The sequence below is a fragment of the Botrytis sinoallii genome (assembly GCF_014898435.1).
Source record: "Botrytis sinoallii strain Bc 23 chromosome Unknown BSIN_010, whole genome shotgun sequence".
Taxonomy (NCBI): domain Eukaryota; kingdom Fungi; phylum Ascomycota; class Leotiomycetes; order Helotiales; family Sclerotiniaceae; genus Botrytis; species Botrytis sinoallii.
In genome coordinates, this window is record NW_024066037.1 from 1,628,623 (window position 1) to 1,641,806 (window position 13,184).

Sequence of the window (13,184 nt, forward strand, 5' to 3'; positions counted from 1 at the left end):
GCGGAACTTTAGTTTACTGCGTACATAGAAGTTAAAACAAGGGTCTCCAACTTTTCCACACCTAGCCTCGCGAGCTAGATACCATTCGTTACTTTTTGCTCCGTATTCCCTCTTATCCACAATCCTACCCTTGAACCTACCTATGAACCTCGATATGAAGATGCTACTATGGATTGCTACGATACCAGGTACAAACATCTCGTCTCCGATCAATGCTGGTGTGCTGCATTCCATCCGACCGTTGTTTGCATTTCACTCGCATCCATGGACATTCATCAAGAGCTGAAAATGTCTTGTATCCGTGCTGTTCGTACACTTACTTCATGCTGAGTGTGCTGAGCGGAACACGCGCCTTAAACAGAAACAGAAAACAAAACCCTGAGCCCTTCTTTCACATGATGAGGTTGTATCACATCAATCAATTTTGATTACGGTGTTCTGCTGTGATAACCTCAGTACTGGGGTGATGATGATTCTCGTGATGCTGGTAACCATTTGACTAGAATTCTATTTTGTCCTTCAGTACTATACCAAACGCCCCGAGCACAATCTAGATGAGAAACCCAAAAGCTATCGAAATCTAACTGTTAGGTTTCATCAATGCAAAAGAAGAGAATACGAAAGTTCAACACAGGTTCAAACACCGTAAACACAAATCACCATCGTGTTTCTCTTTGACCTCTGTGTGTAATCGACCGTCAATCAGCCATAGGTTCCACAAGCCCTTTAAGGTAATTTCCATCACTCGCGCCGGCATCTCTGTATTAGATTGCCTATCAGGTGGGCACAATAAACTCACTTGTTTACTCTTCAATGTAACACGATGGGGTCGTTCCAAACACATCACTTAATAAAGCCAGTCATAACTTGGCTTACCTTACCCTGTTTTACTTTCCGAACTTACTCATTCTGTTACTGTATGCTTCGCCCTGGTCCAGCGAAAGGAGTTTAGGCCGAGATAGGATGCAAGCGTCTGCAACGGTGCGAAAGCCGAGACCATCTATAATTGACAAAGGTGTTGCAATAATAAAAAGATCGGCTGGTACTGATTACGCAGCATCTCCGTCGGCCACGGCGAACGAGGATCAGGATGTATGGATGTATGTTGGAATTGAAGGTTTCGAAAAAGGCTCGCATAAGGGTGCGATGACCAGAGCGGGAATTGATTAACTTGAGAGTGGGTTACGAGTTTGAAAGTTTTTAAACCTACCGGGTCTAACACAATAGATCGGATCATTTATGATGGCTGATCAGTGTGAGATGATGCTCAAATAATGCTCGTTTTTGATTCATTTAGAGCATCCGTCTTACTAAGTCATCGTAGATTTAAACCATATAGCATTCAACTATTGGTTCTGGTCTTTAGGATGGTATATCGGTCAATATACTGTATTTAGTTTGGGCATTCAAGGAGCATAAAGGATTACTAGCTCGCCTGGCTATATTGAGATTGAAGCTTACATGAAGGGCAGCGTTAGTATAAAAGGATGGTCGGTCGACTAGCAAATCCAGCGATCCCTCAAAAGTTCGCCAGTGTCTCAATTCCTTTTCAGCAACCCGAGCTTACACCCGCTGCCTGTCTCCAGGAAAAAGGTAGGTGTAGTAAGAAAGCCAAAAAGGAAGGCCGGTCCCAGTCCCAGCCTTGTCGACCGGGATGCAAATTTTTCTCTTGCTGAATCGCTATTCGGAGCGAAGCGAGGGGATGCGGCATGGGATACACACACACTGTGCTATGATGATGTCTCGAGCGTTTAAGATCCAAAAAAAAAAAGTGTGGTAAAGTAAGCAGACCCTTGCTTGCGCAAGAATGGTCCGTTCTAAACTTCTAGATCCTAGATTCTGTCATCTCCAAATATCTTCATCCTTGGAAATATGGACATGAAATTCGTGGCACGGGTAAGAGAAACACGATCGACAATAGAGGGGAAAAGCAAGGGGAAACTGTGGGCATTAGAAGAAAGTGACACATGGGTGAGATCTACTTTAGCGACTAATGAAATAGACTCCTATCGAATAAAGTCATTGGCATCATCATGAACTTTATGTCGTTTTACGCGTCATTAGGCTTAGCACTATAGATGCTGCAGTCAAGATAATACTGATTCATTTCGTACTAGCGAGCTAGCCTTTTTCTTGTAATAGTACAAGTTTCCAAGGGCCCGGCTCATATACTGGTGAACTGGGATTATTGCGGGGTGGTCGCACAAGCATACACAGTGTATGATACACTAGACAAGAATTTCCGATTATGGCCCCTTTTGGTTTAAAGCTCGAAAGTAAAGAGATGCAAGAGAAAATTTCATCTAATTGTTGATTTGTTGACTCCACATAAGGGAGGGTATCAACGTAGGTTGAGGTTGAAAGCTAGGTAGGTAGCAAGCACTATATCCTCGCCGCCATTTCCGTGCGTGTTGTCTAAAGAACAGATAGATCATCCTGAATTGTGGTTTGATACTGTAAAAGCAATCACTTACTTGGATGACTATTATACATGCCAAATTAACACCTAATCGGTTTCACCGCCTGGGGTGCTGTAGCATTTTCATGCTTTGCTTTTTCAATGTCATGTCCCTTGCGAAACATATTTAGTTGTTTAGTGCATTTCGAATCGATATAAGCTCCGTGAAGGTAGGGAACGTATCGAATAATTCAACGCTTGGCAGCTTCATTCTGAAGAATCCTAGAAGCACGGACTGGTTGTAACGAGGGGGTAAGGGGCGATTAAGACAAACAAACACAACCCTTGGAATTCAAGCGCCCTTCTTAGGGTCTTCGATGACCAAACGAAGCCTCATCGAGACTGCTTCCGACCAGTGCATGCCAACATGGGTCTAAGACATTTTTACTTCTCATTATTATGGATGATCTGCTTACTACATGCCGGTCTTAGTTATTATTGCACATGCATGCAATTTGTACTTGTGCGTCTGGCTTGTACCTCGCCGCGGGTTCATGCTCCATCAATGAAGTTGCTGAATCTGTGCATTAATGATTGCTTTGCCTTCTGGCTGCTGATTAGGCCTCGATATGCATAGTGCATTTGCATTATGTGATAACCATAAGCCCGTGAAGCCCATGGATCATGGAAAATTGATATCCGAGAAAATCTACCGCTGTAACTTAGCATAGGTTTCCACCCACACATATATAATTTGGGCGCCTTGGTCTCAAACTTAGAAACGCCGTCGAACAAGAATGGCAATGACCAATATTTTAATATCATCGTGCTTTCGTGACGATGGGATAACGATTGACAATTCTTGACGCACCTGAAATTATCACTTCGCTCCTTAAGTGGTTCCATCCGAGTCTTTTGAAGTTTTCTTACTTATCACACTAATGGAACTGTGGCTCATAGTTTCAGAAAGAGACTTTTTCGATGCTGGTCGATGCATATCATTGGATGTTTCGTGACTAGCACTTTTTCTTTTATGGTGGCTGGTTCATGGATTGTTCGCAACAAGATCCATCCACATCCACATCTAATCGATTATCCTTACTTAGCGAACTCTAGCACAGACTAACTAATACATGTAAAGTTTTTCCACGCAAACCTGGATCTCAAGGATGTTGAACGGTCGGTGATTTATTTCTGCATCATCCCATTCCCAAATTATGACTGTACTCAAAATAAGTTTAGTTAGCTGCTGCTACTCGCGTTACCGCTGCCCCACTCTCTCCGCCGTCAAAAGTCTCGCCTTCTTTCCCATATCGAATATAGCGTACAAAGCGTGTGTTGGTGTTATACAATAAGGCAAAAGGAAAATGTGCGTTACCCCATCTGCATTTCATCAGAATTTTAATATATGGAGTATCTGACAGGATTGGTTTGACAATGTACTCGCTCATTTGATAGCTTATGCCATACACATCTTTGAGAAAGAAAAAATATTACGCGGTGAGCTCGGAAAGTCATATTAGCCAAGATTCAATTTGTAGTGTGTATTAGATACAATATGGGGTATGTAGAATGAGTCGCGTTTGCCACTTAGATGCTTCATGATACCTACCTAAGTATCATGACCATGCCAGGTCTAGATACATTGCAGTTGGTCGGTAGCACTGCATTTCATTGTTCGTACTATTGTTCTGCTTTGCCAGTCCTGTGCGGTTCTACCTAATCGTATTGACCTGCACTGAGCTGCAATACGTACTCTTAATTAGGCTACTATTACCTGAGCCGTCTTTTTAATAGTTGGTTAGCACAAGATTAGTACCAGTGAACCTTCGAGGCTTCCCAATGGAATGACCCTCCTCATAAACTAAATGACCGAGGGGTTCTTCATGTACGGAGTACGGAGTTTAGGTTGAGCCATTGGAATGCTTGCCCAGCTTGCCCACGTTTTGTGATGGACCATCGATGGGGCCGAGAATTTGACTAAATTCCATAATTTAACATGTGCACTAACGACAGTATCGAAAATATCCACATACAAAAATTTCCAAAGGCGCTGCGTCAGTACGGGAAGGCCACATATTTGGCTTAGATTGATATACTAATTATGCTAAAGGTTCATCGCACCCATGCAAAGCACATCAAGAAGAGTGGCATCTGGCATTTTTGGACCCCGTCGGCTACTTGATATATACACCCTTGAAAAATGGAAATTCATCCCACCCTTGTGCTGATACAACCTGACCGCCTTTTCTCGCCCTTCTTCCTCGCAAAGCAAGTTTCTCCTGTTTAGGAAGTTGATTCATCGTTTGACACGCACCCTTTTGATTACCACACACCTAGGGCGAAGGAGCCTCGTACGCGATATGTATCCAGCCGCGGGATGTAGCTTACCCCCTGGTCTTCCTTTGTACCGCTGGCTTTTGGAATCTGTGTATGTTGCAAGCCAGGGGCTTTGACTTTTGACCGCCAACAAAGCCCTGGTGTCTAGCATCCCCAGAAGAAGCTCAGACCCGGTAAATTCCCTATGATTTAATCCTTACACATTCGTGGGATCAGCCAGATGACACAGACGACATACCGCAACCTTACGGTAAGTCACTTGCATATTGGTCTTTCAAATTTGTACTGCCGATATTTAATCCTCACATGGAAGATTGAGTAGGGTCTTTTCCTATAATTTATGTTTAGCATTCTCTAGTTCAATTCATATCAAGGCTATGATACTTAGACTACTAACGTCCAGTTGACGTTAGTTCATATACTACCTTAAACACCTCCACCAACCCCTCCTCAACTTGCAAACATTCTCTTTCATACTATCTTCTCTCTTGTACGATATCACAAAATGGATTCAGCTTATGCTACTTCAGCATATGGAACGAACATGATGGCTTATGATGACAATGTTCGGATGTTCCTGGAAAACGTTTCGAGGCAAATGGCTCAACCTTCACAGTCTCGAAATCGATTATCTATGTCAAATGGACAGAGAAATATGGCACCAATGCGAGTTCTCAAACCGAACAGTACCAACAACAGCCCACGATGCTCCATAAAACAGAACCGACGCAGGACTCTCATGTCAGATGGCTCATACCAACGACAGATGATGATGCTCAACCAACAACAGCAACAGCAACAAATGATGACGACTAACGAATGGGAATCGAACAATGGACTTCCAACACAGATGCCAATGAGATCTAATCGTCCTGTTAGTTGGCATCCATCCACACAACAACAGATGTACCAACCAGTACAATCCACCAGTGGATACCCATATTCCCAGGAGTATTACAACTTTGATGCCTCAACACCAGCCGTCTACTCAGGATACGGATCACCAGACTCCAGCTTTTCTCCCATGTCAATGCCTTACAGTGAGGATCATCAAGACTCATACCCATTCGACACCGCACCTACCTCATACCCACTCGATCAGGCATACACCCCAGAGCTTACACCATTAGAGAATCATATGATGTCTGTTCAGGCTCCATACACAAACAACAACCAAGATCCAACAATGTATTCACATTTTGATTGGAACAACTTTGCCGCAAATGGATTCGAGGATGGTACCGCCCCACCTACACCAGATAACTTTCTACCTATTCAACATCCTGAACCCACCTTCACTCCAGAGGAATCGATACCATATCACCCACTGTCTGATGACAAACCAGAGGGTGAGGAGTTGATTGGTATGGGATTGTACGATACTCCAGACCATAGCAAGATGACATTGTCAGATCCTCAACTTGACAACTACCGAATGATGTCATCACATCTTCTAGGCAACAGTTATCGTCGACCCGAAGGAGCTGGTAAAGGCTTGAAGCTGGAGGAGACATGGCAACCACCCGCTGAGAAGGACGACGACAAAGATGACGAGGAGGATGGTGAAGGGGAAGATGAAGAAGAGGAGGAAGTTGTACCCGAGAGACCTACACAACTGGCTGATACTACCACTTATATGATGGGCACTACACAGCCCTTCCCCGACTTCGATGGAAGTTACGCAATGAATTATGCAGGCTGGATCTGATTGAAAGGAGCATGGAACTTTGGATGGGAAAAACTTTATGACTTTGAAATTTAGCGATGGAGTTGGATTGGATTGGGTATTGGGATTAGCTACATTGGAGCATTGGAAACTATAGGATCATGTCAGCAATGACTGGAATGAGCACAGGCTCAATATTGGGATGGGATATATCAAATTCCTGCTAGGCACTTGTATTCAACAAAGCCAACAGGTGAAGGAAGTATCTCCCCAAGAGGTTGATATGTATATGTATATAGATAGCTCAACACAATATCAATACCCCCGAATGAATTTTCGGATTTAACAGACAAGACAAAATTCTTTGATCCTCATTAAAAAGTGCTGGTGAGCACGTGAATCTCAATCAATACACGTGCTGTCACTCCCATTGGGTACGTAAGCTTATTAATGATAGTGATTAGTCTCAGCGCAAAAACTTCGGCTTTCAGATCACACGGAGGGCAGTGGCCTGGCAGCCTCAAGACTTTTCCTGAACATCCTGAGGCATCTTAGCAAGCAACTTAGCTCTGATTAATATTTTGGATAAACTTCAAACATTTCTCATACAATCGCAAGTCAACACAACGACTCCACCCTTCTTCGACGTATCTTTCCCAAACATCATCCTTCTCCACCTAGTTTCTAAATACGAACAAACTATGGTTCAATTCGTAATTACGCCCTGGCGAACGCGTCGCGAGCTTCTCCAAGTGCGCGAAAAGCTTTACCAAAATACTGAGACAACCCCTCCTAATGATTCTTATCGTCGACAAGCCGTCTGCCTCATATCCGTATGGATGCAACGAGGAAATTGTCCGCATCTCGTCGAGTCCTCTGCGATCATTACTTCAGCTATTCTAAATGATGTTCCTGGAAATTCATCCTATTGTGTAAGAGCTGCTTATTCTGCTGCTTTCTGTCGGTACGTTGAAGTATTCTCATGATCTATTCACTTATGACATCCGACTTATTCATTTTATGCTTGGTCATTAGTTTCGTTACAGGTCTCCTAGATAGTCATCAAGATAAACGTCGCAAATTAAGTATGTACTCAATTGCGAAAACAATCGGTCTACCAGCTACATACGTCGAACTTCGGCATCAGGCTACCCACGAAGAACTCCCATCACTTCCTAAACTTCGAATAGCTGCGCGCAAAGCATTGAAGTGGATTTGGGATTTTTACTGGGCAGATTTATCAATCAATGAAAAGGATGATGATTGCAAGATATTCGTACGAGGGGTTCTAGAGCGGAAGGATCAAGGAATCAATCTGAATATGATTAAGGATCGACTTGAAGCCTACGGGATAGACGACCTTCTTCGTGCGCTAGGTGAACTGGAGGAATCTCTAGAAGACCCAATGACGATATTACAAGCGCACAATTTCCGACAGAAGATATCTGATTGGGAAGAATCTAAATCTCCTAAAAGGAAAAGCACATCTGTTCCCAATACAACCGCCCGAGATCTTAACGATATCCGAGCGGGAATGGTGAAAATGGAACATGATTTGGATACTGCCGCTGCATCCATACAAATACCTAAAGACGACAAATCTTTTGCGAATAGTACGGAGAAAGGCTGGTCGCGCTGGGAAGGGCCGTGGGTACCAAAACCAATAGGAGTGCTGTGATGCAAAGATTTGGATTGATGCCCAATATTAATGACCACGTGCCCCGGCATATTATGCCCTAGTACAACGACCAAAAGCTCAACCCTACTGAAAGAAATCTTTAGCATCAAGATTGTCCTCCATGTTGCATGTCTCGAGCATCGAATATGGCGGAATGAGCGGATGCTTCAAGAGTGGGGTTGAGATGTACAATAATCATCTCGTGCAGCATATTTTTGGTTTAATGCTGGGGTGATGCGCGTTGAGCAGTTTCCGTTCTCCACATGGATTTGAATGCATTCAATGCAAAGCACCCGGATTGTGGCGGGTCAAGAAAGTTCTTCATGAATATGAGAGTTGGCAGAAGGGCTTATGCATGTAAGCCATTTCGATATTCCCAGTCAGTTACACCGTATTATTCATGAATATTTAGCCATGGGATTCTTCCTGCTTTGTCAGCATTATCTCTTTACACACTGCTACATTCCTCAACCAGACTTTGCGAGGTTAATATCCTTGAGCAAGATTCAAGATACATTGGTCCTTGACCAAGGGTATACGTCAAATGAGTATTGCCAAAATCCCCAAATTGTTACTATTTTTTATTACAAATTTATGTAGGTCTGTCCATCTTCAATTCTTATACACCCTTTTTTTTCGACCAAGTCGATTTACTGTGTAAGGTGCAGTTTCTGACAACCTGTCAATGGCAGCAAGACAGAGAGAGAAAGCACCGAGAATGGAAGTAGTTTTTTCTACCTCGCGGGCACGTCGATCAATTTCCAGCAATCTTACGTACATCAATTTGTGCTGATTTGGTATCTACTGGCATGCACTCAACTCATCTGCTTCGTTCCATATGGGCTCTCTTCACCGCTAGCTCCTCTCGGCTTCATTCTTTTGTCGGAATTTCCTAATAGCCGAGAACAATTTGAAGTTTGCGCAACGGATAAATGATTGCTATACTCGTGGTTTTAATTTTAGGCCTTTAACCGGGCTTGATGACGCAATGATTGTTTGTTGGGTCTTAAGAAAAAATAAAAGAGCCTTCACGATCATAACTCCAGATCTCTAACTCTGAGATAGTGGGCTAAGAAGTTCCGTAATGAAATAAACGTAATAAATGTGGCTTCTGGGGCGGTGCACTCATCTGCAGAGAACAAGACACTTTTTTTAGCTGATAGGTTTCCAACTGTCTAGGTCGAGGTGGACCGATCTAGAAGGACTCAGAATGTGAATAAATAATTAGAGAGGGAAGTTGATTCATGCAGGTTCTTTAATCTTGACTTCCCTTCTTCGCATTCTAGTCTTGATAAAATAGTATTCATAATCAAAGTAATCTCAAGAGCCAGTACCGTGTAACTTTCAACTGTATGATATGTGCACATGTATATTAAAAGTTACTCTTCTATACCTTACTCTTCCATCACCCCGGATCTATGACCTGCAGTATGAAGGGGAAAAAAGAATGAGCAAGGGAAGTGAAGTTATGATTTACCTGATTAGTCTCGATATGACTGACCATCCGCTCGCTTCCCCACAGATGAATATATGTACTGCTAATACGAATGGGCAGTAGCGATAGCAAAAGTAAAAGCAAGAACGTAATCACACACTCAGAGACTCGAGGTATCATTAAACTCAATACGTATACTCTCCTCTCTGAGATACACCAAGAGGTATCGAATGGGAGGGAATGGAGTAGATAGGTTGACTTGGCTTTAGCAGAGGAAAGAAAAGAAAAAGAGATGGTTTGGGAAGAGTGAAGAGTGAAGAGTGAAGAGTGAAGAGTGAAGAGTGAAGAGTGAAGAGTGAAGAGTGAAGAGTAAAGAGAAAATATTGGCTTTAGCTTGATAGTGATGAAGATGAGTGATAGAATCTAACTAGCTAGCCCTCTTTTCGGAGCTAGAGTTACTGTATTTGGAATGTGTAATTACATGCATGGAATGGAAGAGCGAGAAGTTGGGGATAAAGATGGAGATGGAGACGATGAGGTTGGGAGGTCTCTTTCTTTTACTTTTATATGCTAAATCAACCCGCCCCCTTATATCTCACAATCCTCCCTCTCCCCCCAACTCAGCAGGAGAGAACACGCCGAGAGGATGATATTATAGAGGAAGAAAAAACTGAGAAAAGGAAAAGAGGAAAGAAAAGATAAGCTAGTATGGCGACAAAGATCCAGTGTCGAGACTCGATATATCATATCACATACGCAAAAGCTTCAAAATCGTATCTCTGTATTCGGTGGTAGCAAGTAAGCGAGTATACTGCACGTAGATCCATCCAGTAACTCCTCATCCCCAACTTCTACTCGAGGTCTAGATGAAACAGATAAGAACATCGCATCTGGATTTTATGTTTCCCATCACACAATGCACATTCATACCCGATCTTTGCGAACTGCTAGCCCTGGTCGAAAGATACTCTAAAGTTCAAACTACTGACTAGGAGCTGATATGATACATTAATCATACCTTGAAGAAAGAAAGTGCACAGGTAGATGGATATATCTATTCTCTATTCCCAATTTTTCGATTCCATTCCTGATTTCCGTTCTCATTTCCTCAATTCTTAGTTCCCAATTCCTGCTTCTCAATCACCTCTTCTCCCCCTTGTCTCTCTCCACCTAGCTACATATCCCAGTTATATTCTTCAGGACCAACGGGAATAGTTTTGCTGTGCTCTTTACATGTACAACTCTCAAATTATCGTGCATCCTGACAAGTATCCTGTCGAGCGTATAGGAAGTGAGCACACCAGAAATAATCTACACGGTAGTCTCTGGTAGCTCAAATCCGTTTGTGACTTACTACTAGTACCATATAATCCCTCCAATTACATGCTAGAAGCTGGAAGAAATGAGTTAGTTTATTGCATATCTATACCCCTTCATATACAAGGTAGCTTCTGAAAAGCGTCCTGGAAAGCATATCAAAGGCTGGGTGCTAGAAATAATCTACGTAGTAGTGTCTTTTGGGTCGAAATGTGTTAATTCCACGTGGCGTCTGCGGGGATACTTACTTAAATTGCAAAGATTTATTATATTTGTTAATTAGTAGATATGTATGCTGCTTGTGAGATTGAGTAGAAGTTTCTGCTGCCGAATTTCTCTAAGCTCGGTGGTATGATCAACTTCCTAGTTCATTTTCCATACGCTTTGTAGCCTATGAAGTCGGTCGGACTTGTCCCAAATATGTGTGTACAGATATTCCCGCTTTTCGTTTCGAATTCCGTTCCTTTTCACTATGTTGTGGGATGGGAAAATGGAGAAATGGAGAATGGGGTTGTGGTGGTTGTTGATCTATTCACGCTCACCTATGAGGGATAAAGGTTGAAGATGAAAGGTCTAAAGGAGTGGATCTTCACATTGTTGTCTCGTGTTATAATATTCTTGAAATATTCTTTTGTATATTCGCTAAGAGGTCACCGCATGCTGGAGATCTCTCATTATTTATTCTTTCGAACAATTGGATCGCAGTATCCATTTACCACTATACCCACTCCTCATTCCACAACCCCTAGACACAAAGATGGATTTCTAAAAACCTCAACTAGTTTTCTCGAAGAAGGGGTTTGATTGAGAGTAACAAAGTTCTAGTGAGCCGTTTATCGCAGAGACCAGCTAGCATGTATATACCATTTCATGCAATGATGATATCGATCAGAGCTGAATTAGATTGTAAGTTTTCACCCGCGGGTGGATGATGGGTAAATATCTCCAAAGAGACCTTTTCTAGTTGGCCACACTACCTTGATTTACAATGTCTAATACCTTTTGTAAGGTGAGTACAATAATGAAAGGATCTCGGTTAGAATCAAAATTACAGTTTCTTACTTAGAAATATGATGGTCGTCGAATGAAGGATCAGTGTGAAAGTAATAGAGGGATGAAAGCAGCCGACTCGAGAGGTATTTCAAAAGTAGGCAAGTGACTTAAAAAAGTGCATCAAGCATGCGGACTTGAGCAATGAGAAATAGAGAAATAGAAGATCGTACATAGTGAGATGATACATGGATTCTCGCTTCTACCAGTATCATGCCTACAAAATCATCAATTTCATTTCGTCTAGTAATTACAGGAGTCGGAAGTGAAGATTCAATACTTCTCCGTAGGCTCGTAGTCAGCCGTGTCAAACTATTGTAGTCTTACATAATACTTTGGTACTATAATCAAAGCAATATTGAGGTAGTAAGACTTGCTATGATGGGAGGATATCGTACATTAGATTTGCAGATGTGCGGATGTGCAGGTATCGTCACGTCACTAGTAGACTGCAGAGAGAACGCTGTAGGATTGTCTCCCCTCTATCTTCATAATCCATCGATTCTGAGTCTAGGAATTCTGTAAACAGACTTCCCCTGACACCAGCACAAGGAGTAGCAACGTACTCTCACCCGCAAAGTAAACTAACTTGTGGGAATACAGAAACTGCAAAGACCATCGGTCCCTGAAAGCTATCGACATGCATCGATCGACATATCCACGCGTATCAGCGCCGATCACATCGGCATGGAGAGAATGATGCAGCCGCGCCTCGAACGAGTACCTAACTTGTCATTGGCATACGGACCCTGAGTCTTCCGTGCGGCAAGATAAGCGACGCTCAATGTCTCGAGATGCGAGTCTTCATGGGATGTACGATGCTGCTGGTCTGGTGGTGGATGGGCATAGACTTGAATTGGGTGAGACGACTATCTGGATAGTTGACGATGTAGATCAGAGTGAAAGGATGGATGAATGAATGAATGAATGAATGAATGGTGTTATGAAATGAAATGAGATCAGAGAAAGGAGGTTGTGGTTCTGAATGATACATTTTCCGTACCACACAACATCTTTCACATAATTCCACAGTATAGCATGATATGGAAACGTATGAGAAGAATGCCGAATGCGCGCTTATTCCTACTTTGAATTGCGAGAATTTTATCTAATTTGATACAATCTTCGTCACTGAACGATTTCGTTGTACAAGAAAGGAGAACAGAGCAGAGCATTGATGCTCGCCACTCACTAGGATGTAAATGTAAATCCAGTGAGTAATTGAGACTATTATTCTGGATCACATTCTGCGCAGACTTCTTCGCAGGGGGGAGGGTATCTAGATATGTAAGATCTTACA

The 13,184-nt window shown here is 42.6% G+C and overlaps 2 protein-coding genes across 2 annotated transcripts; both read left to right on the top strand.

Moving 5' to 3' along the window:
• Positions 1-5,243: 5,243 nt before the first annotated feature.
• Positions 5,244-6,446, top strand: EAF02_006610 (uncharacterized protein; the record flags this gene model as incomplete). Its single annotated transcript, XM_038902658.1, has 1 exon — positions 5,244-6,446. One exon carries the CDS (start codon positions 5,244-5,246, stop codon positions 6,444-6,446), a length of 1,203 nt encoding a protein of 400 aa, XP_038757878.1.
• A 659-nt stretch (positions 6,447-7,105) lies between these two features.
• EAF02_006611 (uncharacterized protein) lies at positions 7,106-9,370 on the top strand (the record flags this gene model as incomplete). Its single annotated transcript, XM_038902659.1, has 3 exons — positions 7,106-7,368; positions 7,440-8,678; positions 8,775-9,370. The coding sequence occupies 2 exons, from the start codon at positions 7,106-7,108 to the stop codon at positions 8,080-8,082; spliced, it is 906 nt and encodes a 301-aa protein (XP_038757879.1). The 3' UTR covers positions 8,083-8,678; positions 8,775-9,370.
• Between the last annotated feature and the right edge of the window lie 3,814 nt (positions 9,371-13,184).